At 45.7% G+C, this 26,925-nt stretch overlaps 1 protein-coding gene across 2 annotated transcripts in view; it reads left to right on the top strand.

Moving 5' to 3' along the window:
• Positions 1-212: 212 nt before the first annotated feature.
• The window catches only part of FAM219A (family with sequence similarity 219 member A), a 64,049-nt gene continuing 37,336 nt past the window's right edge, over positions 213-26,925 (top strand). For both annotated transcript variants that reach the window (XM_070938972.1, XM_070938973.1), the window contains exon 1: positions 213-413. In XM_070938972.1, coding sequence (XP_070795073.1) covers positions 354-413 — 60 coding nt within the window. In that variant the 5' untranslated portion in view covers positions 213-353. The remainder of the gene's footprint in view (positions 414-26,925) is intronic.

Here is a 26,925-nt window from a genome sequence, read left to right on the forward strand (position 1 = left end):
CTGAGAGGAATCCGCCCGTGACGAGTCCTCCCCGCCCCCTCATGACTATGCAAATGAGGCGGGCCGGAGCGCCGCTGACTGACGGCCGGCCGGCCCTTCGCGCAGGCGCGCTGTGTCCCTTTTCCACCCTCCTCTCTCCCTCCCTCCGGGCTGCGTCGGCGCGTGCGCAGTGGTGCGCGCGTCCGAGGCAGGGCGGGGGGCTGAGTCACGACGCGGCCGGCTTTGGCTCCTCTGGCGGCGGGATGAGGCGGGTGGCATCGGCACCGGCGGAGGGCCATTCCGGGCCTCAGTGAGGCTGCCGAGGCCTTCCCTCCCTTCTCCTCCTCCTTCTTCTTTGACCGCCCGCCGGCACCATGATGGAGGAGATCGACCGCTTCCAGGTGCCCGCCGTTCGCGCAGAGATGCAGCCGTTGGTGAGTGTGTGGAGGGGGGGGAGGGGAGGAGAAACCGCCTCCGGACCCCCCCGCAGCGTCCCCTCCCTCCTCCCCCACTCGCTTGGGCAGGACCCGGCGGGAGGGGGGGGGTTTGAGCGCGATGACGTCACCCTTTCCTCCCCAAGCGGGTCTCCCAAGGCCTCCCTCGCTCTCCCCCTCCCCCGCCCTTCTCCCGGGGAGCTGTCCACCGCCCTGGTGCTGAACTCTCCCTCCGTCTCTCTCCGCGGATGGGACTCGCAGCTCGAGAGGAGAGGAGGACGGGGGGGGTGGAAGCAGGGGGGGGCATCGGTCTCCTTCTCTCCCCCTCCCTCCTTTCCTTCCCCCCCCCAGCCTCGCCCTTGGCATCCATTGGGACCCCCCCCTCCCCGTTGCCCTTCTTCTCCACCCGCCCTCCTGGCCGGGTTCTTGAAACTGCAAGGGGGATTGAGGGTGGGGGTCGGCCCTCCCTCCTGGCCTTGGCTTCCGAAAGGAGAGGGTTGGCGGGGGGGGGTGGGGGGTGGAGAGCCGCCTTCAAGATGGAGAAGCGAAAGCCTCTTGGGTTGGAGGCCCGGATGGAGGAGCAAAGGAGCCGTTGCTTGGCAGGCCGGTGTTGCCGTCCGTCACAGCTGGGAGGGAGCTCGGAGGTCTTCTAGTCCAGCCCGCTGCTCGGGCAGGAGATGCTGTGCCATTTCAGACAGTTGGCTGTCCGGGCTCTTCTTTAAAAAAAAAACAAAAAAAAACTCCAGTCATGGATCAACCACAACTTCTGGTGGCAAGCAGTTCCACTGGTTCACAGAATGACAGAGCTGGACCTTGGAGGTCTTCTAGTCCAACCCCCTGCTCAGGGAGGGAGAACTATACCATTTCAGACAAGTGGCTGTCCAGTCTCTTCTTGAAAACCTCCGGTGATGGAGGCACACACAACTTCTGGAGGAAAGCCGTTCCATTGATTAACAGAATAACAGAGTTGGAAGGGATCTTGGAGGTCTTCTAGTCCAACCCCCTTCTCAAGCACTGAAACCACCCCAGTGATGGAGCACCCACAACTTCTGGTGGCAAGCTGTTCCACTGGTTAATTGTCCTCACTGTTAGGGAGTTTCTCCTTAATTCCAGGTTGCTTCTCTCCTTGATTAGTTTCCATCTGTTTCTTGTCTTGCCATGATAGCAAAACAGTTGTCAATGTAGACCATCACAAGCATTGATGTTACCTAGTTGGGTAACGCAATGTCTGCAAGAAAACAGTAGTACCACTATATACAGGTAGTCCTTGACTTACAATAGTTCATTTAAGGACCATTCGAAGTCACAACAGGGCTGAAAAAAGTGAACTCAGACTGGTTTTCACATGACTGTTGCAGCATCCCCAGGGTCACATGACCAAATTCAGACATTTTGCAACTGACTCATATTTATGATGATTGCGTCGTCCTGGGGAGGCGGGGTGTCACGTGATCACCTTTTATGACTTTCTGACAAGCAAAGTCAATGGGGAAACCAGATTCATTTAACAACCATGTGACTCACTGAACAGCTGCAGTGATTCATTTAACAACTGTGGCAAGAAAGGTTGTAAAATGGGGCAAAAATTCATTTAACAACTGTCTCGCTTAGTACCAGAAATGTTGGGCTCCATTGTGGTCATAAGTCGAGGACTACCTGTAAAAAGGCATATTTCTTCACAGAGTCCCTCGTCTCTCCACCAGTGGGAAATTCACTGAGGTTTTCTGAACATGGGAGGAGATTTTTTGTATTTTTCTGTCCATGTATGTGCATTATGGATCATATTTTCCCAATTTGCAAGGATTTCCCAGCCAGATGCTGCTTCTCCTCACTCAAACATTGATTGATGTGTGCATTTATTTATTAAATTTATATGCTGCCCATCTGACAGTTCTATATAATTCTGTTAAATTTGGAGATAGCAGGACGTACAGGACGTTCTCAATTTACAACTATTTGTTTAATGACTGAGGTTGCAACACCACTGAAAAAAGTAACTTATAACCAGTTTTCACCCTTAGAATTAGTGTAGCATTTGGTCAGGCGATTAAAATCCAGGCGCTTGTCAGCTGGCATGCCTTCATGACAGTTTACGTCTGGCTCTCTTGCAATCCCCATTTGTAACTCTTCCCAGCCAACTCCCGAGGTGCAAAGTCAATGGGGGCAAGCCAGATTCACATAACAACCACATGATTCATTTAACAACGGCAGTGATGCCCTTAAGCACTGCGCCAACCAAGGTTGTAAAATGGAGAGGGGGGCAAAACCTCATTTAAAAACTGCCTTGCTTAGCAATGGAAATTTTGGGCTCAGTTGTGGTGGTAAATCGAGGACTATCTCTGGCTGTTGTTACAGGAATGAGTGGCATTCCAGGATTGGTGTCTTCTGTGTTGGAAATGGGCTGCCTGATGGATGCCTGGAGGAGATAATTTTATCCCTTGCCGGTGTACTTAATTGTGCCAGATGTTTGGGGAGAGAAGGAGTGATGTATCTTGTTTTTTTTTATCTTGCATGTATGACAATGTGTGTTTGTATGTATGTATGTATACAAAGATGCATCTCCCTCCCCCCCTCTATATATACACATACATATATACATACATACACACACACACACACACACACATATTTTCACTTACCATTGACTTTTTTTTCAAGTAACTTCTCAGTCCGGCATTATTTCTCTCCTGTTGTGGTGGTTGAGGGTTTGCATTGTCTTCAATGTTTTATTTTATTTTATTTTATTTTATTGCCGTATACCATCCTGGAAATTGGTAGGATGCAGTGGGTGCGTCTGAGCCAGAAATATTTCAAATGAGGAATACTCATTGATGAATAACACTATAAAGATGAACGTTTGCTCAGTTTCCCTCTCTTCAAAGTTTTCAACGTCAGTTTAACCGCAGGCCGTGGTAACCTAAAATCACGGAAGCATCAAAGTTTCTCGAGAACTGTTCTCCCTTATCCTTGTAAAATATAAGGATGTAAGCATGAAGTGATGGTTTGATGATAAAAATGGTAGCAACATCATCCCAATAGCAGAGATTACATTATCAGAATCAGAATAGAGCTGGAAGGGACCTTGAAGGTCTTCTAGTCCAGCCCCCTGCTGAAGCAGGAGATCCTACCTATATCATTTCAGACAAGTGGCTGTTCAGTCTCTTTTTAAAAGCCTCCAATGATGGAGTACACACAACTTCTGGTGGCAAGCAGTTCCATTGGTTAATTGTTCTCACTGTCAGGAAATTTCTCCTTAATTCCAGGTTGCTTCTCTCGATTATTTTCCATCCATTGCTTCTTGTCCTGCCTTCTTGGTCCTTTGGAGAGTAGCTTGACTCCCTCTTCTTTGGGGCAGCCCCTCAAATGCTGGAAGACTGCTATCATGTCCCCCCTAGTCCTTCTTTTCCCCAGACTAGCAAAACCCAAATCCTGCAGCCATTCTTCCTATGATTTTGTCTCCATGATTTTGTCTTTGTTCTTACTGTAATGTTAGAGTTTCAATATTCAGGTGGATAATTTTTGAGATTTGGGGAAAGATTAGCTCAGGAGTGAAGTTTGACTTCTGTTTTTAGCAGCATTCCTGAAAATTGCTCAGCTTTTCGTGCTGAAGAACTTTCGCTTTTTAAAATCTGCTTCAAGATATTTTTTTTTAATGATGATACTGTGTTTTATAATTTTGACCTTGAATTGATGCATTACTATCTTTTGAAAGTTCCTCTGGACTCTTTATAGAGAGAAGCAGCACAGGCTGGTTGTTAACAGCAAACAATGAATAAAAAGGAAATTAGAGGAAGAAATTGGTATACAAAATGACAAGGGGTATACCAGGCTGCAGAAGATTAGATTCAAAACACACACACACACACACACACACACACACACCTACTAATCATTGCTGACTGGAAACCTTGCTTGTTATATCTGGCAGATGTTGCTTCCATATTTTGCAATGATTTATTGCAAGTCTGAAAGCTTATTTAAGAGAACCTGCACTCTGGATTTTGGGCAGTAGACTCCCTTCTTGAGCAGTGTCCAAACTGTTTTATCATTTATTCTGTTCCAGCTTCTGTTTTCTTTCTGGAGGGAGGGGGGATTTGTTTTGATTTATAATATATAGCTTTCTTTCTTGCCTTTTCTCTGTTGCTGTCTCTCTCTCTCTTTCTTTTTCTTTTTTACTTTCCTTTCCTTTTCCCTCTTTCATTCCCTTCCCTCTTCCTTTCCTTTCCTTTCCTTTCTCTTCTTTTCCCTTTCCTTTTCTTCCTTCCATTCCCCTCCCGTCTTCTCTTCCTGTCCCTTTCATATTTTCATTTGTTTTTTTATGATGACTTCTGAAAAGAATATCCCCAATCCCTAGGTAGCAACCTCTGCTTTTTAATGCCTTCGCTTGCATGCTCCTATCTCCAATCTGAATGTTCAAGGTCAGATTGAATCAGAGAAGGTCAAAGGAGAAGCTTCTTTCTAATGTTGTCCTCATGTGTCAAATAAAAACCCATCATATCAAGATGCCTGGGAATTTTAACCTTAACCTGTCTAAAGGGATATTATTGAGAGCTGCCACTGTTAAGTGAGATGAAAGGGGTATCATGGCTGCCCATCTAAAATATATTAATATCTAATACCTGATTTACTTATTCCTATACACAATGTGTCTTTTGTTGCCTTTCCCCTATAGCAATCAATAAAAACCAAACCTTACAGAGCTCATTAACAGATTTCTCTTTTGTAAACAAGAAACAGCCGAAATCCTGACTTCCCCAAGGACAAGAAATGTCTCAAGGGAGAAATGGAGGCTATCAAGATTCGGCTTGATTCGCTATGCCTATTTTCCCAAATAAGCAGATATGGAAATAAAGATTTCATGCTTGCTCTTAGCAAGACTTTAGGTGGGGAGGGGGGTTTGACTTCAGAATAACAGAATTGGAAGTGACCTTGGAGGTCTTCTAGTCCAACCCCTTACTCAGGCAAGAGACCCTATACCATTCTGGACAAATGGATGTCCAATCTCTTCCTGAAAACCTCCAGTGATGGAGCAGCCACAACTTCTGGTGGCAAGCTGTTCCACCGGTTAATTCTTCTCACTGTCAGGAAATTTCTCCTTAGTTCCAGGTTGCTTCTCTCCTTGATGAGTTTCCATCCATTGCTTCTTGTCCTGCCCTCGGGTGCTTTGGGGAATAGCTTGACTCCCTCTTCTTTGTGGCAGCCCCTCAAATATTAGAACACTGCTATCATGTCCCCCCTAGTCCTTCTTTTCATTAAACTAGACATACCCAGTTTCTGCAGCCGTTCTTCATACATTTTAGTCTCCAGGCCTTTAATCGTTTTAGCTGCTCTTCTTTGAACTCTTGCCAGAGTCTCTACATTTTTATTTTTATTTCTTTTTTTTTTTTAATTTGATTTATATGCCGCCCTTCTCAGGAGACTCAGGGTGGCTTACAATGCGGTTAAGCAATAGCCTTCATCCTTTTTGTATATTTATACAAAGTCAGCTTATTGCTCCCACAAACTGGGTCCTCAATTTACCTACCTTAGAAAGGATGGAAGGCTGAGTCAACCTTGAGCGAGATTCGAACCTGCAGTAATTGCAGACAGCTGGTGTTAATCACAATGCTATCAATCTGCTGAGCCACCAGGCCCCTTTGATTTTATTGATATTTGATTTTATTGATATTGTGGTGACTAAAGATAGATGCAATATGCCAAGTGTGTTCTTAGCGAGGTATTATAAAGTAGTACTAACCCTGCTTCCTATCTCCTGGGATGGAGAAGAAACTTCATAGCAGGATGCTGGTTTGCTTAGGATAACATGGTTTTTTTAATTGCCCTTCTCTTCTCTCCAGTTTACAAGACAACTCAAATTGCTTTGGCTTCCCCCCCACCCTCCGAACTCCCTTCCAGCCAGCTGGAAGGGAAAGATCAGCCCTTATTCTCAGCACAGAGTGTCTTGCAAATGAGGTGGCAGGTGGCAGCCAATTTGCTTTTCGGATTTGGGGATCTGAAATCAGCTGGGTTGCAGGATCAAGTGGAGAAGACTTCCTGTGAAGACGGAGCTTTCTTGGGGAGGAAAGGATTTTTGCAGCCTGCTTCTGATCCATCTCCCTCTTCAAAGGAATTGTTTAATTTTTTTATTCATTTTATTCATTGAAACTCTGTCACAGTGACTCCAGGCAAGGGTGGATAAAAAATGATGATTAAATATATATATATATAAAAAAAAAATCATTTTTTTTAAAAAAATTAAATTGGATTTTTTTTTTAATTTAAATCAAATTTATTTTAAGCAAATGCTTTTGGAGTAGAAAATCTATCTAAAGTTAGTTTTCTATTTAAGAAACAATAATTTAGTTTATTCAGCATGGAATGGAGCTTAGTTATGTAGCAGGAGGCTGTATAGTCTGCAACATTTATATTTTTGGTAAACTCATTCAAGGAATCCAAGCTAGGCAAGCTGAGAGAACATGCACTGCATGGATGATGCATTCACACCAGGGGTGAAATGCTCCCAGTTCGGACCAGTTCGGCTGAACTGGTAGTGATGGCGGCCAGTGGTTCGGAGAACCGGTAGCGATGGTGGCGTGAGGCTTTGCCCACCCATCTGGTCGTCGTTACTTCCTGGTTTTAACCAGAAAGTAACCTGTTTTTTACCCTCTGCACATGCACAGAAGCGCAGAGGGTCCATGCGCGCACATGACACGAAGTGAGCACAGCCACGCGGCGTGTGCACTTCTGAACCGGTTGGGAAGGTAAGTAGATTTCACCCCTGATTCACACAATTTCACAGTAAACCATGAGATAAATCATCAACCAAAGTTCAGGAATATTCCTTTGTTTTGCAAAGCTATGTACACCCCAAACTGTATGATTGTTTGAAGAGAAATGCACCTGTACCACCAGGCTCTAAGAGTGAAGAGGAAGGGCAAGCAGTAGAAATGAAAGGGAAACCTTCTAAGCAGCTTATAAATATAATATTAAAGAGCTCCTGTCATTTCAGATCCATCCTGGCAGCGCCTGTTAGCGGGCATCCACTCACCTGCTGCCCGCCATGTCCCTCACCTTGTTGTGTCCCTGCCACATCACCACACTTCCCATTGAAGTGAATGTGTCAAGTATTTGCAAGCCATTGGCACATGTGTCATATAGACACCAGTGGAGGCAGAGAGTGTGTCCACCCCTATGTGGAAAGGAGGGGCTTGCCCTGAGTATAAAACCCCCTCCAACCTTTTCTACCTCACTCTCTCTCCATCTCTCTCTTTTCATGTTTGTTCCTCATGAGACTTGATCTCTGTTGTACGTAGTTAATATGATTTATCATATGAATAAATACGTTTTAAGATATTTATTTATGCATCTGCCTCTGAACTTCTTCTATGCTCCTGGGTGTTTCTACGATCCCAATTCCACAGAATGGGACAGTCAGTGAGTCAACAGCGGGTCAGAGGAGGAGCCGCTGCGGGACAGAGACGATAGTTGCTCTTTCAAAATTATGATTTCAGTCAAATCCACCCTGCTCCAGGCAGTTTACAGCACTAAGACCCCACTACAGAATCCCCCACCCCCTGGTAATAGCAACCGAACCAACCACTTGATGGGCTCCATTTCATCCTGGGGTCCCCAGGGCTTCTGGCCAAACCCCACATCGTCAGGGCCTCCCCAAGGAGTATCGAGGCCAGGCCAGGGATGAGTTTCCCTCCAAGATACCTGCAATATTTTGCAGCTGCATAAATGATCACAAAGCTGTGACAGTTAGATGTGATTCATGCCAGGCTACATTTGAACACTAAGAATAAATCTACTCTATTTAAAAAAAAACCTAATAGGAATTTGGTCAGGAAGGAGCTGGGACTTCATGGATAAACTACCTAAAGCAGAATCGATGCAATGAACTAACCAAGGCATTCCCAATTCTTTCCCTTTTCATGTTGACTGAAGATTTAATCCTGGAATCAGGAAGGGAGGGAGGGAGGAAAATCGGAGAGAGGGAGAAGGAAGGAAGGAAATTTCATTTTATTTATTTATATGCCACCCATCTTGCTGTTTGGAGCAAATAGTTTAATTGTTACTGACACAGATTAAAATACTATCAGATAAATAAATGTGAAATACCTTCTCACAAAAAATGTTTAGCTTTTTTTGAGTTTTGAGAGGGCCTTCAGTTTTGTGTGTGTGTGTGTGGCTTCATGGATAAAGCTAAATAAAGCAGAACCAATGCAATGAAGAAATCCAGGCGTTCCCAGTTCTCTCCCTTTTTACATTGACTGAAGGTTTAGTCCTGATATCGGGAGGGAGGAAGGAAGGGAGGATTTAATTAATTTACATACCACCCATCTTGCTTAATTGTTACTGCCACAGCTGAAATTCCTCCTCACAATAAATGTTTAGCTTTTTTTTTTTTTTTTTTTTTTTGAGTTTTGAGAGTTTCAGGTTTGTGTGGGGGTGATTTTTCTGCTCTATTTGGCCTATTGACATTAATCTGGAATAGGAAACGGCTGCTTTGAATTAACATGTGTTACATGGATGGTTGCTTCCCGTCGCTGCTTCAGATTCCGTGTTGTGTTTTCTATGGCTTTGCCGACTAACACAGGTTTGTTGCAAAGAGGATGGAGAGAGAGAGAGAGAGAGAGAGAGAGAGGGAGAGAGAGAGAGGGAGAGATCCTGTCCCCACTCTTCCAGTTTGAAGGTGGCTTGTTGGACTTTGTCTCCATTTATAGACTTTTGTCAAATTTACCAAGTTAGTCAGCCCAGGTGGGTAGCAGACAGGGTGGATAAAAATCAATGATTTTTTTAAAAAAATCAAAAAAAAATCAGATTTTTTTGATTTAAATTGGATTTTTTTGATTTTTATTGAATTTATTTTAATAAAAAACTTTTGGGGTAAAATATCGTAAGATAGTTTTCTATTTAAGATACATAAATAATTTAGTTTATTCAGCATGAAATGGAGCTTAGTTATGTAGCATGAGGCTGTATATTCTGCAACACTGGGACGATCGGTGAGTCCACAGTGGGTCAAAGGAGTAGCAGAGATGACAGTTGCTCTTTAAAAATTATGATTTAAATCGAGTTGATTTAAATCAAGTCTTTTTACTAGTGATTTAAATCATGATTTAAATTGTGATTTAAATCAACTCGATTTAAATCAAATTCACCCTGGTAGCAGACATGCCCTCTCCTTGGCTGGGTCCGTAGACTTGAGACCGGACTGGTTCTCCACCGTGGTTGAAATGGAATTGGTTTGCCACACGGTGGGAAAGAGATGTCATGATGGGAAACATCCAGCAATTCAGCGGCCACCAAAGCCCTATTAGGGTTTCCACCAACGTTATGACATGTTCTTGTCCTGTGTGAAAAATGCAGAGATTCTTGAATTACTTCTCCAGTTGCTCTCCTCTGGAGAAAGATGATAAGATAAGATAAGATAATTTTATTTCTATACCGCCCCTCTCCCGAAGGACTCGGGGCGGTGCACAGCCAAGTAAAAACACAATACAAACATCATAATTAAATTTAAAAATTGTTAAAATTCTTACATTTGCGGCCAAAATTCGTTAAAAACCCAAAAATTTAAAAACTCCAAATTTAAAACTCCATTACAAAGATAGCCCTGCCTGTCGGAAGAGCAGCGTCTTGAGGGCACAGCGAAAAACTCGGAGGTCAGAGATTGTGCGTATTTCCAGGGGCAGTTTGTCCAAAGGGCAGGGGCTCCCACAGAGAAGGTGTTCTGTCCCCGTCTCACACACGCACACAGACAGCCGGGGGTTAAATAAACTGACAGACAACCAATTCTTCCGATAAGAAGCTTGGCAGCAACCCAGTAGCTGCTTGCCAAGAACAAAATACACACAGTCAAGAATTGTCCAGTTCGTAAAATAAATCCAAGGCCGATAATGTTGTTTCCAAAGATGCAATGTGACTCGATAGTAGTTAGTTTTGTCCGTCACAGAGTCTGAATGGCCACCTCACCCCCTTTTATACCCTGTGGGGTGTGGTCCAGTGACTCAGCCTAATCTCTGGCACGCCTTCTGTTGCGCGCGCTTATCTCTGCGATGCTGCCGAGGATCCAGCCAAGACTCATTTCCCTCATCACTGTCCACCTGTGGCTGCGTGGACGTGCTTGGCCCCGGCCCTATCTCTTGCCCTTCGGCGGACACCGAAGGCATTGCCAGAGAGGAGGGTCCTGGAGAGGGAGGCCTTGCCAACTCCTCTCCTTCACTCTCGGAGTCCTCTCCTGCCGATGACACAGGCTCAGGTAACAGAGCCACAACAGATGGCTCTCCCCCTGGGTGTCACCAGCCGACATAATTTGGCCGACAGCACCCTGAGGAGTCCATCTCTGTGGGAGCGGACTGGTCGGTGGGAGGCTATCAGTGGCAGAGACATGAGAGACATGCTTTCATAATGACCCCACTGTCCTTGGTCATTCAGCAGAACACCAGCCTGCATTTCTCAGTTATGGAAGAGGTGGAGTTCCATCGTGCCTTTACGACCTGGCACCGAACTCACCTAGCTCCTTGGTTCTCCGAGGAGCTGAGGGAGATGAAGCGCCAGAAAAGATGCCTGGAGAGCGGTTGGAGGACCAGCCGTTCCGAATCTGACCGAACACTGGTGAGATTTCATATTAAGACCTACCTAATGGCGATAAAAGTAGCAAAATCTATCTATTTTTCCGCTCTTATTGCATCATCAGATAAAGGAGCCTTGGTAGTACAGTGGTTTAATGCACCCTGTTATTAACTACAGCTGCCTGCAATTTCTGCAGGTTCGAATCTTACCAGGCTCAAGGTTGACTCAGCCTTCCATCCTTTCTAAGGTAGGTTAAATGAGGACCCAGTTTGTGGGGGCAATAAGCTGACTTTGTATATATATACAAAAGTATGAAGGCTATTGCTTAACGCATTGTAAGCTGCCCTGAGTCTCCGGAGAAGGGCGGCATATAAATCAAATAAAAAAAAAAATCGCCCAGCCAACCTGTTTAGGGTAACCTGCTCCCTCCTTCATCTGGGAGCGTGGGATGACCCCTTGCAGAGTCGAGCTGAGGATTTTGTGTGGTATCTGTATGATAAAATCGCTCAGATTCGGGAAAGTCTGGCCTCTGACTGGGTAAGTCCGGACGGGATGATTGAGGCAGGTCTTGAGAGTGTTATCTGGGAGGAGTTTGATCCTGTGGCTCCCGAGGACGTGGACAGGATTCTGGGATGGCTGAACGCGACCACATGTTTATTGGACCCGTGTTCCTCCTGGTTGGTGCTGGCTTCCCAGGAGGTTACACGAGGCTGGCTCCAGAGGATTATTAACACTTCTTTGAGTGAGGGTGTCCTGCCAGCCGCCTTGAAAGAAGCGGTGGTGAGACCCCTCCTCAAGAAGCCCTCTCTGAATCCGGCTGTTTTGGCTAACTATTGTCCAGTCTCCAACCTTTGTTTTATTGCGAAGGTTGTTGAGAGTGTGGTGGCATGGCAGCTGCCACAGTACCTGGATGAAGCTGTCTATCTAGATCCGCTCCAGTCCGGCTTCAGGCCTGGGCATAGCACGGAAACGGCATTGGTCGCGTTGGTGGATGATCTCTGGCGGGCTCGGGATACGGGTTGCTCCTCTATCCTGGTCCTATTAGGTCTCTCAGTGGCTTTTGATACCATCGACCATGGTATCATGTTGCGCTGATTAGAGGGGTTGGGGGTGGGGGGCACCGTTTTGCGGTGGTTCTCCTCCTACCTCTCTGACCGGTCACAATCTGTGTTGACGGGGGCAGCGGTCGACCCCGAGGCGCCTTTTTTGTGGGGTACCGCAAGGGTCGGTCCTCTCGCCCCTTCTGTTCAACATTTATGTAAAGCCGCTGGGTGAGATCATCCGTGGCTTTGGGGTGGAGTTCCATCAGTATGCTGATGACACCCAGCTGTACATCTCCACCCCAGGCCACCCCAACGATGCCCTTGAAGTGATTCCTGGTGCCTGGAGGCCGTGCGGGCCTGGATGGGGAGAAACAGGCTCCGACTCAACCCTTCCAAGACCAAGTGGCTGTGGCTTCCGGCGTCCCAATATAGCCAGCTGGTGCCATCGCTGGTTATTGGGGGCGAATCACTGGCCCCCACAGAGAGGGCTCACAACTTGGGCATCCTCCTGGATGCACGGCTGTCTTTAGAAGAGCATATGATGGCCGTGGCCAGGGGGGCTTTTTATCAGGTCCGCCTGATACACCAGTTGTGTCCCTTTCTGGATCGGGACTCCCTACGCACAGTCACAGTCGTTCCAGAGGGCAGGTGCCCCCACAGTGAAGGCTCTCCCCTTGGGGGCCGCCAGCCAACATTGCTTGACCGACGGCACCCTGAGGAGGCCCTCTCTGTGAGAGCGTATTGGCCGGTGGGAGGTTATTGGTAGCAGCAGGCGGTCTCGCAAATATCCTGGCCTTAAGCCATGGAGCGCTTTAAAGATGAGAACCAACACCTTAAAGCGCACCCGGAAGACCACCGGGAGCCAATGCAGCTCGCGCAGGAGAGGTGTTACATGGGAGCGCCACATAGCTCCCATAATCACCAGCGTGGCCGCATTCTGCACCAGCTGGAGCCTCCGGGTGCTCCTCAAGGGGAGCCCCATGTAGAGAGTGTTGCAGTAGTCCAGGCGTGACGTGACGAGGGCATGAGTGACTGTGCACAAGGAGTCCCAATCCAGAAAGGGGTGCAACTGGCGAATCAGGCAGACCTGATAAAAAGCCCCCCTGGCCACAGCCGTCATATGCTTTTCTAAAGACAGCCGTGTGTCCAGGAGGACACCCAAGTTGCGAGCCCCCTCTGTGGGGGTCAGTGACTCGCCCCCAATAGCCAGCGATGGCACCAGCTGGCTATATCGGGACGCCGGCATCCACAGCCACTCGGTCTTGGAAGGGTTGAATTGAAGCCTGTTCCTCCCATCCAGACCTGCACGGCCTCCAGACACTGGGAGATCACTTTGAGGGCATCATTGGGGGGATAAGCTTCCACCCACTGCTTTGTGGGTGTTTTCTGCACCGGTTCTCATTTTTAATGTAAACCAAGCTACGTAAGAAGACTTGATTAAGAAGCTTCCAGGCTTCAGGTGATCACTCAAGATAAGAAGCTGGCTGCTTTGATCTCAGGAAAACAAAATTGATTGTCTGCTTGCATTGATTTTGATCACTTGATATGAATCGCTCGCTGGTGAGCGATATTGCCTCGGGGCCATCGCGTGAAAATAATTGCAGAAGCGATAAAGGTAGAACGATGAGATTTGTCAGATTCTCAAACTCCTGAAGAGGTTAAGTGTTAGAGTTTGCAGCAATCCAACCAGCACACAAGTAAACAATTCAGCAGGATTCATTTATCTAAGAAACTTTGATACCATACAGCAGAAGCCAGAACCAGAACTCAGAATCCAGAAGTACAGAATCAATAATCACAGAAGCAATATAATACATAGGCACCCATATATATGTGTATATATGTATGTATATACATATACATATATGGAACATGGTGGCTCAGTGGCTAAGACCCTGAGCTTGTCGATCGAAAGGTCGGCAATTCAGTAGTTCAAATCCCTAGTGCGAGCTCCCATTACTTGTCCCAGTTTCTGACAACCTAGCAGTTCGAAAGCATGTAAAAAATGCAAGTAGAAAAATAGGGACCACCTTTGGTGGGAAGGGAACAGTGTTCCGTGCGCCTTTGGCGTTGAGTCATGCCGGCCACATGACCACGGAGACGTCTTTGGACAGCGCTGGCTCTTCGGCTTTGAAACGGAGATGAGCATCGCCCCCTAGAGTCGGGAATGACTAGCACATATGTGCGAGGGGAACCTTTATTTTTTATACATATACACAGACACATACACATACATATACATACACACACACACACACACACACACACACACACACACACACACATCAGTGAACCTAAGCCACGCCTAGGCTCCGAGCCGTCTGGGTCACCAAACAGTCCCCATTGCCTGACCTGTTACCATGTCTATTTCAATTCATGAACTCTCACACATTGAGACTAAGCGTCTAAGAATCCATTATGGCAGGCAGAGTTTGAATTATAAATAAAAAGTCATAGAGAATTCCTCCAGTCATTAGCTTGCCCTGGATCATTGCGTTCCAGGCTCTGGGAATTTGTTAAAAATGATTACAGATACTCCTCGACTTACAACAGTTCTTTTACTAACTGTGCAAAGTTACAACGGCGGCCAAAAAAGGGACTTACAACCATTTTCCACACTTAGGACCATTGCAGCATCCCCACGATCAAAATTTAAACTTTTGGCAACTGACTGATATTTATGATGGTTGCCATGTTCCCTGGGTCAGCTGTTCCTCTCTTGGAATGGAAGGATTTATACTCCTTGCAGACAGTTGGTCCTTTGCATCCTTTTAGAGGGTCATTGAGGCTGGAGCCTTCTTGGCTGCAGGATGTTTTCTGTCCTGCATCCCTTCACTGTTAAAGATGGGCACAGGCTGTTGCACTACTCAGGTGACCCTGAGGGCACAGATAAACCTCCCAAGTGGCCTCAACGACCCTCTAAAAGGATGCAAATGACCAGCTGTGTCTACAAGGAATATAAATCCTTCCATTCCCCACCATCCAGTCAGAGCTGAAGAAACTTCTTGAATGAGAAGCCAAATGTCTTCAAAGAAAAAGCAAGAAAGTCCAGTTGCCTCTTAAAAAAACACTTTTGGGACAACCACGTCTTGGATGACTGAGAATCTCTACAGAATTTTAGCTATGCAATTTGGGATGAGCCCCCTTTGAATGGTGTGGGAGAAGGAATGGATTTCCAGAGGGAATAATTGCAGACTACAGGAACCATTTGCACCACTCAGGTGACCCTGAGGGCACAGAGAAACCTCAGGTGGCCTCAATGACCCTCTAAAAGGATGCAAAGGACCAGCTGTCTACAAGGAGTATTAATCCTTCCATTCCCCACAATCCAGTCAGAGCTGAAGAAGCTTCTTGGATGAGAAGCAAAACGTCTTCAGAGAAAAAACAGAAATTCCAGCTGCCTTTTGGAAAAGCATCTTCGGGACTGTTGCTCTTTGCCTTGCCTCGCTTGGAAGACTGCACTTTGCATTTTGGTTTGGAGCTTGCCCCGCTCTCGTGGCCTGCGTTTGTCCTTTGTGTCACTGTGCTTTGGGAACTGCTTCTTGCCTTGGACCCGTGTCTTGTCCTGAGAACTGCCCTTGTCTTGTGCCTGGACTCTGCTGGTGGATGGGAGTTGGAACCCTGGACCTTGCCCTGTGAGCAGGTCCTACTCTGTGGGCTCTTTGTACGACTGTGTTCTGACCCAGCCTTCACAAGCGACGGGAAACCCCTTACTCACGAGTAACACAAACTCTTTTGTTATTTAAGTCAAGGCAGGAAGGGTCTTTGTTCACGTTGGATAAGCAAAACCAAAAGTAATGAGTCACAAGTGAAAGTTTTTTTTCCCCTTCTAAAAACAGAGCAAGAACGGTCCCTGTTCACCCCGGCTGAGGCAAATTCACTCCCTATTATTCCCCGGCAGGGAGACTCCGTTAGTGTTGTGGCTCCGTTACCTGAGCCTGTGTCATCAGCAGGAGAGGACTTCGAGAGTGAAGGAGAGGAGTTGGCAAGGCCTCCCTCTCCAGGACCCTCCTCTCTGGCAATGCCTTCGGTGCCCGCCGAAGGGCAAGAGATAGGCCTGGGGCCAAGCACATCCACGCAGCCACAGGTGAACAGTAATGAGGGAAATGAGTCTTGGCTGGATCCTCGGTAGCGTCACAGAGATAAGCGCGCGCAACAGAAGAAAGGGCATGCCAGAGATTAAGCTGAGTCACTGGATCACACCCCACAGGGTATAAAAGGGGGTGAGGTGGCCATTCAGACTCTGTGACGGACAAAACTAACTACTATCGAGTCACACTGCATCTTTGGAAACAATGTTATCTGCCTTGGATTTATTTTACAAACTGGACAATTCTTGAACTGTGTGTATTTTGTTTATGAGTAAAGTTCTTGGCAAGCAGCTACTGGGTTGCTGCCAAGCTTCTTATCGGAAGAATTGGTTGTCTGCCAGTTTATTTAACCCCCGGCTGTCTGTTTGTGTGCGTGTGTGAGACGGGGACAGAACAGTTGGTACCTCAAATACAGAGTAATCCGTCCCGACAAACCTGGTTCTGGCAAAGGAATCCAATGTGATTGATGTACACTGGAAAACGAACGGTTATTTGCAAGAACCGGCCACTCCCAAACCCCTCCTATTGATTTCCCAGCCAGGGAGGGGCTAGCAAGCGTCTATGTCTTCTTTTCCCTGAGAGCCGGCTTATTGCTTTCCGTTGCTCTCCTCTCTACGCATACGGGCATCTCGGATGGGCCCCATCTTTTCCTTCCCCTCACTCAGCTCAGGCCCTGAAGACAACCGCCTCTCCACCTGGGGGAGGACCGAAAGGCCCCGGCTCTGCCTCTGTTTCCTCATCAGAGCCTTCCAAAGGCTCCGAAGCCGGCCCAGGCTCCCCCTCTCTCTCCTCCTCCTCTGACTCTGCTGCTAGCTCTGCTGACGGGCCACAACATACTGGGCCTGCGTTTCGGAGACGGTGGGTGCCTGCCTTCCGAGTAGCCTTACCGGTGGTTGGAGGGCCATTGGGTAGACCACTGGTGGAAAGAAAGGAAGGATGCTCTAGAGCAATGATGGCTAGCCTTTTTGCCATCGTGTGCCAAAAGCGGGGGGAGTGCAGGGGGTTGCATGTGCGTGTGCCCACACACATAATTTAATGTACCCCTCCCGCCACGCATGCACCTGCACCCCCCCCCCCCGCGTTCCCCCTGCTTTCGGCACGCAATGCCACAATGGGCCCGGTAGACACATTTTTCGCCCTCCCCAGGCTCCAAAGGCTTTCTTGGAGCCTGGGGAGGGCAAAAACAGCCTTCCCCACTCCCCTGGAGGCCAGAAACAGCCCGTTTCCCGACTTCCGGTGGGCCTGGAAGGCTAGAAAATCAGCTGGCTGGCACGTGCATGTGTGCTAGAGCTGATCTAGGGCAATGCTCGTGTGCCCACAGATACGGCTCCATGTGCCACCTGTGGCATGCGTGCCATAGGTTCGCCATCACGGCTCTAGAGCAGTGTTTCTCAACCTTGGAAGCTTGAAGATGGGTGGACTTCAACTCCCAGAATCCCCCAGCCAGCAACTGAGAAACGCTGCTCTAGAGGCCTACCTTGCCTTGACCACCTGGGTCATAAGAAAGCAGCCACTTCAAAAGAGAACAAAGAGAAGGATTAACTTGTTTATCTTTACTGGAGTTCTAATAGTACACGCAGTTTTCGTTCTTCTGGAAGATGACCAGCTCCATATCGAGCGAGTCCATCACGTTCCAGCTCCTTCTTTTCCTTCATCTGATAAGCTTCGGTCCCTGACTGAGAAGCCCATTGTTCCTTCCCGGATTATATCACAGTGACCTAACGGTGCAGAAAGTCCTCACACAGAGAAATCCGTTTTGGGAGTGTCCGTAGAGATTCTTAGTCATCCAGGTCATGGTTGTCCCAAAAGTGCTGAGCACATTGTAAGCCGCCCTGAGTCGCCAGAGAAAGGCGGCATATAAATCAATTTTTTTTTAAAAAAAAAAGTGCTTTTTCAGGAGTTTTTGGGACTGCCCTCGGGTGCTTTGGAGAAGAGCTTGACTCCCTCTTCTTTGTGGCAGCCCCTCAAATATTGGAAGACTGCTTTCATGTGGAGACATGATAGACCATACATTCCCATATATGGTAATATGTAGTATCTAAGCAATCACATCTCCAACATTTCGGTTGAACATTAGGATACATGCATGACAATTTCTTAGGATCTAAATGCCACCTATAAAACATTTTATAAAAATTTTCACTCAAATTCTGCGACTGTGTGAATTTAACATTTTGGACCCATATTTTTTCCCAGGTTTCCATCATAACTGGTTCTCCAAAATTTTGCGCCCATTTTATCATACAATCTTTAACCAATTCATTTTCTGAATCTCTTTCTAACAAAACATTATAAACCCTCTTAATATGCATTGGGCCTTTCTCTTTTATCTGCCTAACCAATTCTTCTTCCTGCAGCATTAATCCAATTTTTTGATCTTCTCTCCATCTTAATTGAAGTTGATTATACTGTAACCAAGTCAAATTAATCCCTTCTTCCAACAGTGTGTTTAATGATTTCAATTGCCATCTGCCCCATCATTAAAAAGTACTTATTTGTATAAAAACCCCCCGAGTGACTTTATATTTATATCCAGATCTTTTTTACATTGTGACGACCAAACCTGGATGCAGGATTCCAAGTGTGGCCTCATCGAGGCCTTATAAAGCGGTACTACCACTTCCAGGACCACCTATTAAGAATGACCCCACCCAACGAAGGGCTGTACTCCTATTTATACATCTCCAAAAATCAGGAGAGACTAATGCATAAGCCCAGATGATGCAAGCATACCTGTTCATAGGTTACTGTAGGTAATGGAGCTCAGGTTACTTCCTGCACCTGCTTTCATTCAGAAGCCAAAAGGAAGGGGGGAAAAAATAAAATAAGGAGGAAAGCATCACCCATAAATCAAGAGGAGGGGCAGTGTGAGAATGCCAGATGCTAAAAAAGAGAGAAAGAAAAAAATCCGCTTCCAGATCTATTATTGTGCTGATAAGATAGCAAACAGTGGCCTTATATTTCCATATATCAACTTGATTTAATCTATGCCGCTCACCTAACAACTGATTTTTTTTTCCCACACTTCTGTAGCTTTTGGTTAAAACATTTGTTTGCTGGATGTGTGAGAATTTCCTGGCAGGAAAAGAGGAAATGTCAACCTTTTTTTGAAGTTGTAATTAACCTTTTCTTCTCCCCACTCCCTCTTCCTCTTCTTACCTAGACTTATTAAACAGACAAATATTCAACAAATATCTATAGAAGAGAATATCTGCAGCTCAGGGTTGAGCTGTGGGGTCCCTGGTGCTCTCCGAGTTTAGTTGTTTCTTGCAGGTGTTTTATTACCACACTAGGTAACATCATCAGTGGTTCAAGGGAGTGGGGTTTGCTCTCTGATTATACACAAGTGGCGTGCCCTGTCAGTGGTGTCAGTGTTGGTGGAAGTTTTGTTTTCTTCTTGGTGAGTCCTTGATTAGGCCTAGATTGTTCTTCTGAATGGACAGTTAGAATATAGAATATAGATTAACAGAGTTGGAAGGGACCTTGGAGGTCTTCTAGTCCAACCCCCCTGCTTAGGCAGGAAACCCCTATATTCCTTGACTGGAATATTGATTGATCCTTGATTGTTGGTCTAATGTTAACCTTGCTATTAAATCTTTGTTTAGAATAGAATAGAATTTTTTATTGGCCTAGTGTGATTGGACACACAAGGAATTTGTCTTGGTGCATAAACTCTCAGTGTATATTATCAGAGCGTCGATTGCTGATGAGGAAGTCTTTGGGTCTTTTTAAATTTCTTTTTGTCTCTTTTCATGGCGTGTAAATGTAGTTTATCTCTATGTGCCTGTTGAGGGCTACTTTGTCTGAGTGTTTCCAGGAACTCTCAAGGGTTTTTGGACTTGGCTTGATCTAGGATGCTGACTGTTTCCCAACTGAAACTACGGTTGTGTCTGCCCATGTGTTGTGAAATGAAGGTGTTTTCATTGTGTCTTATGTCTGCTAGCTGTAGTCTTCTGTGTGTTTTTCCTACGTAATGACTGTTATGGTCCTTACGCTGCATATTGCAGATCAGAGCTCGCTAACCTTTCTGGGTTGGTGGCCTGGCAAAATCGAAAGTACATCCATGAGAGCTGCAAGAGAAGTTCGGTCTCCAAGGCACAAAGTCAAGCAGGAACAAACACACAGCCATAAACCAAACACGTTCCCAGCAACACCTCCCTCTGCCTGCTGTGATAAATAGCTTTCTGTGATAAATAGCTTTTAACAGCTGACAGTGAGAACAATTAAACCAGTGGAACTGCTTGCCACCAGAAGTTGTGCGTGCTCCATCACTGGAGGTTTTCAAGAAAAGACTGGACAGCCATTTGTTTGAAATGGTATAGGGCCGTGATGGCGAACCTATGGCATGTGTGTTGTGGCTCCGTTGCCTGAGCCTGGGCTATCAACAGATGCAGACTCTGAGAGTGAGGGAGAGGAGTTGGCAAGGCCTCCCTCTCCAGGACCCTCCTCTCTGGCAATGCCTCCGGAGGACACCGAAGGCCAAAAGATAGGCCCAGAGCCAAGCACGTCCCTGCAGCCACAGATGGACAGCGACGAAGGAGATAAGTGCTGGCTGGACCCTCGACAGAGGCGCAGGGAGAAGCGTGCGCAGCAGAGGGGAAGGCATGCCAGAGATTAACTGAGTCACTGGACCACACCCCACAAGGTATAAATGTGGGTGTGGTGGCCAGTTCAGTTTGTGACGAGCAAAAATTAGAAATAATCCATGATCTCTGCGTTATTGGACTTTGCCTGCTTTATCGGACTGCATTTGGATGAATCCTTGTATTGTTGACACTCTGCCTGTTTTATCGGAATGCTTGCAGTCTAATCTTTGTTTTGTGTGAGTAAAGTCTGAATTGGCAGCTAGCCACTGGGTTGCTGCCAGCTTTATCTTCAAAGAATTTTGTCGTGTGGCTTATTAACTTCGGGCTATCCGTGGGGCTGTGTGCATGGTACGGGGACAGAACAATGCGTGCCACAGGTGGCACGTGGAACCATATCTGTGGGCACGCGAGCATTGCCCCAGCTCACCTCCAGTGTGCATGCACGCGCTGGCTAGCTGATTTTCAGACCTTCCGGGCCCACTGGAAATGAGCTGTTTCCAGCCTCTGGAGGGCCTCCGGACCACCTTCTGCCGCATAGCTCCCAGCGACCGGTAAGATCCCACAGAATCGGTCTCCTCCGGGTCCCGTCAGCTAAACAATGCCGGCTGGTGGGCCCGTGGGTGAAGGCCTTCTCTGTGGCTGCCCCAGCTCTCTGAAACCAGTTACCTTCTGAGATCCGGACCATCCCCACCCTATTAGCCTTCCAAAAAGTGGTGAAGACCTGGCTCTTCCGGCAGGCCTGGGGCCGTTGATCTCGCTCTTGTGATCTGGCGAGATCCGGCCATGAAATGGTGTGAATGAGTTTTTAATGTTTTTAATTTTTCAATGTCTTTTTATAATGATTGTTTAAATGTGTTGTGAGCCACCCTGAGTCTTTGGAGAGAGGCCAAATATACATTTAATTAAATTAAATTAAATTAAATTAAATTAAATTAAATTGGGGAGGCTGTTTTTGCCCTCCCCAGGTTCAAAGAAAGCCTCTGGAGCCTGGGGAGGGCGAAAAACGGGCCCACTAGGCCCATTAGTAACCTTTTTGCCGTTGCGTGACAAAAGCGAGGGGAGCGCGTGTGGGGGTCACGCGTGCATGCATGGGGGGGCAGGGCAGGGGGCCATTGAATTATGGGTGTGGGCACGCACATGAGTGACCCCCCCTCCTGTGCACCCCCCGCTTTTGGCACGTGATAGCAAAAAGGTTTGTTAGGATATGGTTCGAGTCTAACTAGTTGTCCAGGCAATATATGTGTACTGTTACTTTAATCTGTAAATGTATTATGTTACTTTAAAGGTTTTCATTGTAATGCTGAGTCATGCTGTAATTAGGTAATGACTGGTTGTGAGAGTATTTAGGCAAGGTATTGTAACGTATTCAGTTTGATGAGGAGATGATGAAGCTGATATGATATGCTACCAGAGTATGATATGCTACCATTGAGAGGAGTTGCTATCTGCTAATCATCGTTGGATGGATCTGCTACCATCGTGGTTTGTGAACCCAGAGTGAGTTTGTTATTCTAACCAACTAATGCTTGTTTGGTAAGAAGATTCTGTAACTACTGGACTGATTTACTGGCAAAGACTTGGAATTTGTTTAAAGACTATGAGACTGTTTTTCTACTATAAAGTAAGCTTTTGATAAACCAGTTTGCATCTCTCTTATTCATTGCTCTCAGCAACGTTTCCTTGTGCATTTACTCTGCTGGTTGGTAACACAACAATAATATCCTTAACAAGGTTAGCCATCACTGGTATAGGGTCTCCTGCATGAGCAGCGGGTTGGAGCAGAAGATCCGTGTGCCTGATGGTGACTTGAGGTTCTACTAAACATCTGAAAAAAGACAAGTAGTTCTCAAGAAACGCTGGAGGGAAGGAAGGACACCATCAACTCTTCTCTTCATTTTCCATGCCTTTTGTACGAGATTCGGTGGGGCCTTGACAGGGCAGTCAAGAAACCAGCCAAGAGCCGAAGGCACATAATTCAGTCCCATCTGAGGGCCCAACGGTTGTCCTTGCTAATCCTTGCAAAGGCTCCCTTAATTGAGAGGAAACTGGCAGCTTTGCCAGCTGCCGAGGCCGGGAAGCAGATTTTTGCCCCAAAAATACCGCACCGAGGCTGCAAGTCAGAGCCACCGAGAACCATTTCTTTTTTTGTGTGTGAAAGCCAATATCTCAAAAGTGACCCTAAGAGACTTTGAAGGAGGGAAAAAGCCATCACGAGTCATCACTGGATAGAATTCAGTGTCTCCGGGCAGCTTTTACTACAGGAATAATGTAAAAACAGCCATCTATATAAACCAATAAACAGATGATGAATCCAAATCAAGCCCTTGTCATTTCCCGACTTGACTACTGTAACGCTCTCTACATGGGACTCCCCTTGAAGTGCACCCGGAAGCTCCAACTGGTCCAGAATGTGGCCACGTGAGTAATTATGGGAGCAACATGGCGCTCACATGTAACACCTCTTCTACGCGAGCTGCACTGGCTCCCGGTGGTCTTCCGTGTGCGCTTCAAGGTGTTGGTTCTTACCTTTAAAGTGCTCCATGGCTTAGGACCTGGGTACTTTACGAGACCACCTGCTGCAACCGATAACCTCCCACCAACCAACACGCTGTCACAGAGTAGGCCTACTCATAGTACCATCATTAAAACAATGTCGTCTAGTAGTTCCAAGGGAGAGAGCCTTCTCTGTGGGGGCACCTACTCTTTGGAACAAAATACCCCCTGGAATACGAATAATCCCAGATCTTCGCACTTTCCGACGTGCCCTGAAGACCTTTCTGTTTCAACAAGCAGGGCTAGCATAAACATCTAAATTCTATGCCAAGGTCTTAGCAGATACACCAAGTTGAGTCAATTTATTATTTACTGTTTATTTAAAAAAAAATTATAATATGTATATGAAATCTTAATCTGTTCACCGCCCTAAGTCCTTTGGGAGAAGGGCGGTATAGAAATTCAATAAATAAATAAATAAATACGTAGAATGGATATCAGGCACCCAGCCTCCTTAGCCCCAGAGACCACGAGAAGAGCCAGGTTTTCAAGGCCCTCTAGAACGCCATCACCGTGGAGTCCTTGGTGCTCTCTGAGCTTGGTGGTTTTCTTGCAGACGTTTTATGACCCCACTAGATAACATCTTCAGAGCAAGGAGGAGGAGGAGGAAGACTGTGGGGTCCTTGGTGCTCTCTGAGCTTGGTTGTTTTCTTGCAGACGTTTTATGACCCAACTAGGTAACATCTTCAGGGCTAGGAGGAGAAAAAGGACAGTGGGGTACTGGGTGCTTTCTTGCAGGTGTTTCATGACCCAACTAGGTAACATCTTGAGAGTGAGGAGGAGGAGGAGGAGGAGTAAGACAAGGACAACACTGTGGGGTCCTTGGTGCCCTCTGAGCTTGGTGGGTTTTTTGCAAACGATTCATGACCCAACTAGGTAACATCATAGGAGGAGGACGATGGGGTCCTTGGTGCTGTCTGAGCATGGTGGTTTCACACCTACGACCATTGCAGAATCCTCGTGGTCATGTGATCACAATTCAGACGCTTGGCAACTGACTCATATTTATGACCGTCGCTGGGTGCCAAGGTTGCATGATCCCCTTTTGCGAACTCCCAACAAGCAAAGTCAATGGGGGAGCCCAATTCGCTTCACTACCATGTTGCTCACTTAACAAATGTGGCAAGAAAGGCCGTAAAATACTCAAAGTGAAGTGGGCAAAACTCACTTCACAGCTGTCTCACTTAGCAACAAAATGTTTGGGCTGAATTGTGGTCATAAGCATTATCTGTATTCCCTTGCTAAAACCACATTTTAATTACTTGGCTCTTTGTGACTCTTAACCATCAGCATGAAAGCTGCTATACAGGTAATCCTCGACCACAATTGGGCCCAAAAGTTCTGTTGTTAAGTGAGACATTTGTTAAGTGAATTTTGCCCCATTTTACGACCTTCCTTCCTACAGTTGTTAAGTGGATCACAACAGTTGATAAGTGAGTCCCCCGGTTGTTAAGTGAATCCGGCTTCCCCTTTGACTTTGCTTGTCAGAAGGAAATCACGTGACCCCCGGGACACTGCAACAGTCATAAGTACATGCCAGTGGCCAAGCATGATCATGGGGATGCTGGAAAGGCCGTAACTGTGAAAAACGGTCCTAACTCACATTTTCCAGTGCCGTTGTAACTTCGAACGTTCACTAAGCGAACTGTCGTAAGTCGAGGACTACCTGCATTTTGTGCCAAATCCCAAGCGGTCTTCAAGGGTAGCCCCATGTAAAGCGCATGGCAGTAGTCTAGCCTAGCGGGAATGAGGATCTGAGTTCCCACTGCCAGGGCCTCCTGCGCCAAATAGCTGCCCGCTTCCTAGCAATGAAAGCTGAGCCAAGGACCCCAATTTGAGACTTAATAAATATTTAAGAAGAGTTAAGTCAAAACGTTTTAGCGCTGGCCAATCAAGACGTGAATGTTCCGAGCATTAGAGAACTCTGCATCTTGCACAGGCTGTTCTCAGTTTGCTAACCTGGACCAGCGAGGTGGTTTTTAAATAATGCAGCTCATTGTGCTTACAGTAAAGCGATCGATTTTTATTTCCAGCTTATGTTTTCCGATTTTTAGAGACACCAAAAAAGCTAGGGTGCGTACGCCGCTCTCTCCTCGGCAGGAATAGGTTTGGAAAGTTGCTTCAGAAGAAGTAAGCCGGCCGTCAGGCTTCGCCACGGGAGCCTCTGGTTTCACAGAATTCGATATATGTCTATTTTTAAAAATCTTGCGATTTCGCTTTCTTTTAGAACGCCAGGAAGTGCTGAATATAATCTACAGGTAGTCCTCAACGTACGACCGCATTTGAGCTAAGTGAGACAGTTGGTAAGTGAGTTTTGGCCCATTGTACGACTTTTCTTGCCGCAGAGACGGAGCGGACTCCCTCCCGGCCGGTTCCAGACTGGTTTCAAGGCCATCGTGCCCTGAGAATGACCTCCCATCTGCCTAGCACCTCAGCATTCTCAAAACAACCTTGGGAATGGGAATGGGAATGGGAATGGGAATTGGAATGGAATGGAATGGAATGGAATGGAATAAGGAATAGAATAGAATAGAATAGAATAGAATAGAATAGAATAGAATAGAATAGAATAGAATAGAATAGAATAGAAATATGGAATGGAATAGAATAGAATAGAATAGAAATATGGAATAGAATAGAATAGAATAGAATAGAATAGAATAGAATAGAATAGAATGGAATAATAATGGAATGGAATGGAATGGAATGGAATGGAATGGAATGGAATAGAATAGAATAGAATAGAATAGAATAGAATAGAATAGAATAGAATAGAATAGAATAGAATAGAATAGAATAGAATAATAATGGAATGGAATGGAATAGAATAGAATAGAATAGAATAGAATAGAATAGAATAGAATAGAATAGAATAGAATAGAAATATGGAATGGAATGGAATGGAATGGAATGGAATGGAATGGAATGGAAGAATGGAATGGAATGGAATAGAAATATGAAATGGAATTAGAATAGAATAGAATAGAATAGAATAGAATAGAATAGAATTATGGAATGGAATAGAATAGAATAGAAATATGGAATGGAATAGAATAGAATAGAATAGAATAGAATAGAATTAGAAATATGGAATGGAATGGAATGGAAGAATGGAATGGAATAGAAATATGAAATGGAATTAATAGAATAGAATAGAATAGAATAGAATAGAATAGAATAGAATAGAATAGAATTAGAAATATGGAATGGAATGGAATGGAATGGAATGGAATGGAATGGAATGGAATGGAATAGAAATATGAAATGGAATTAGAATAGAATAGAATAGAATAGAATAGAATAGAATAGAATAGAATAGAATAGAATAGAATAGAAATATGGAATGGAATGGAATAGAAATATGAAATGGAATTAGAATAGAATAGAATAGAATAGAATAGAATAGAATAGAAATATGGAATGGAATGGAATAGAAATATGAAATGGAATTAGAATAGAATAGAATAGAATAGAATAGAATAGAATAGAATAGAATAGAATAGAATAGAATTAGAAATATGGAATGGAATGGAATGGAATGGAATGGAATGGAATAGAAATATGAAATGGAATTAGAATAGAATAGAATAGAATAGAATAGAATAGAATAGAATAGAATAGAATAGAATAGAATAGAAATATGGAATGGAATGGAATAGAAATATGAAATGGAATTAGAATA

The sequence above is a fragment of the Pituophis catenifer genome, unplaced genomic scaffold (assembly GCF_029215685.1).
Source record: "Pituophis catenifer annectens isolate HBS135680 unplaced genomic scaffold, rPitCat1.0.hap2 SCAF_2, whole genome shotgun sequence".
Lineage (NCBI taxonomy): Eukaryota > Metazoa > Chordata > Lepidosauria > Squamata > Colubridae > Pituophis > Pituophis catenifer.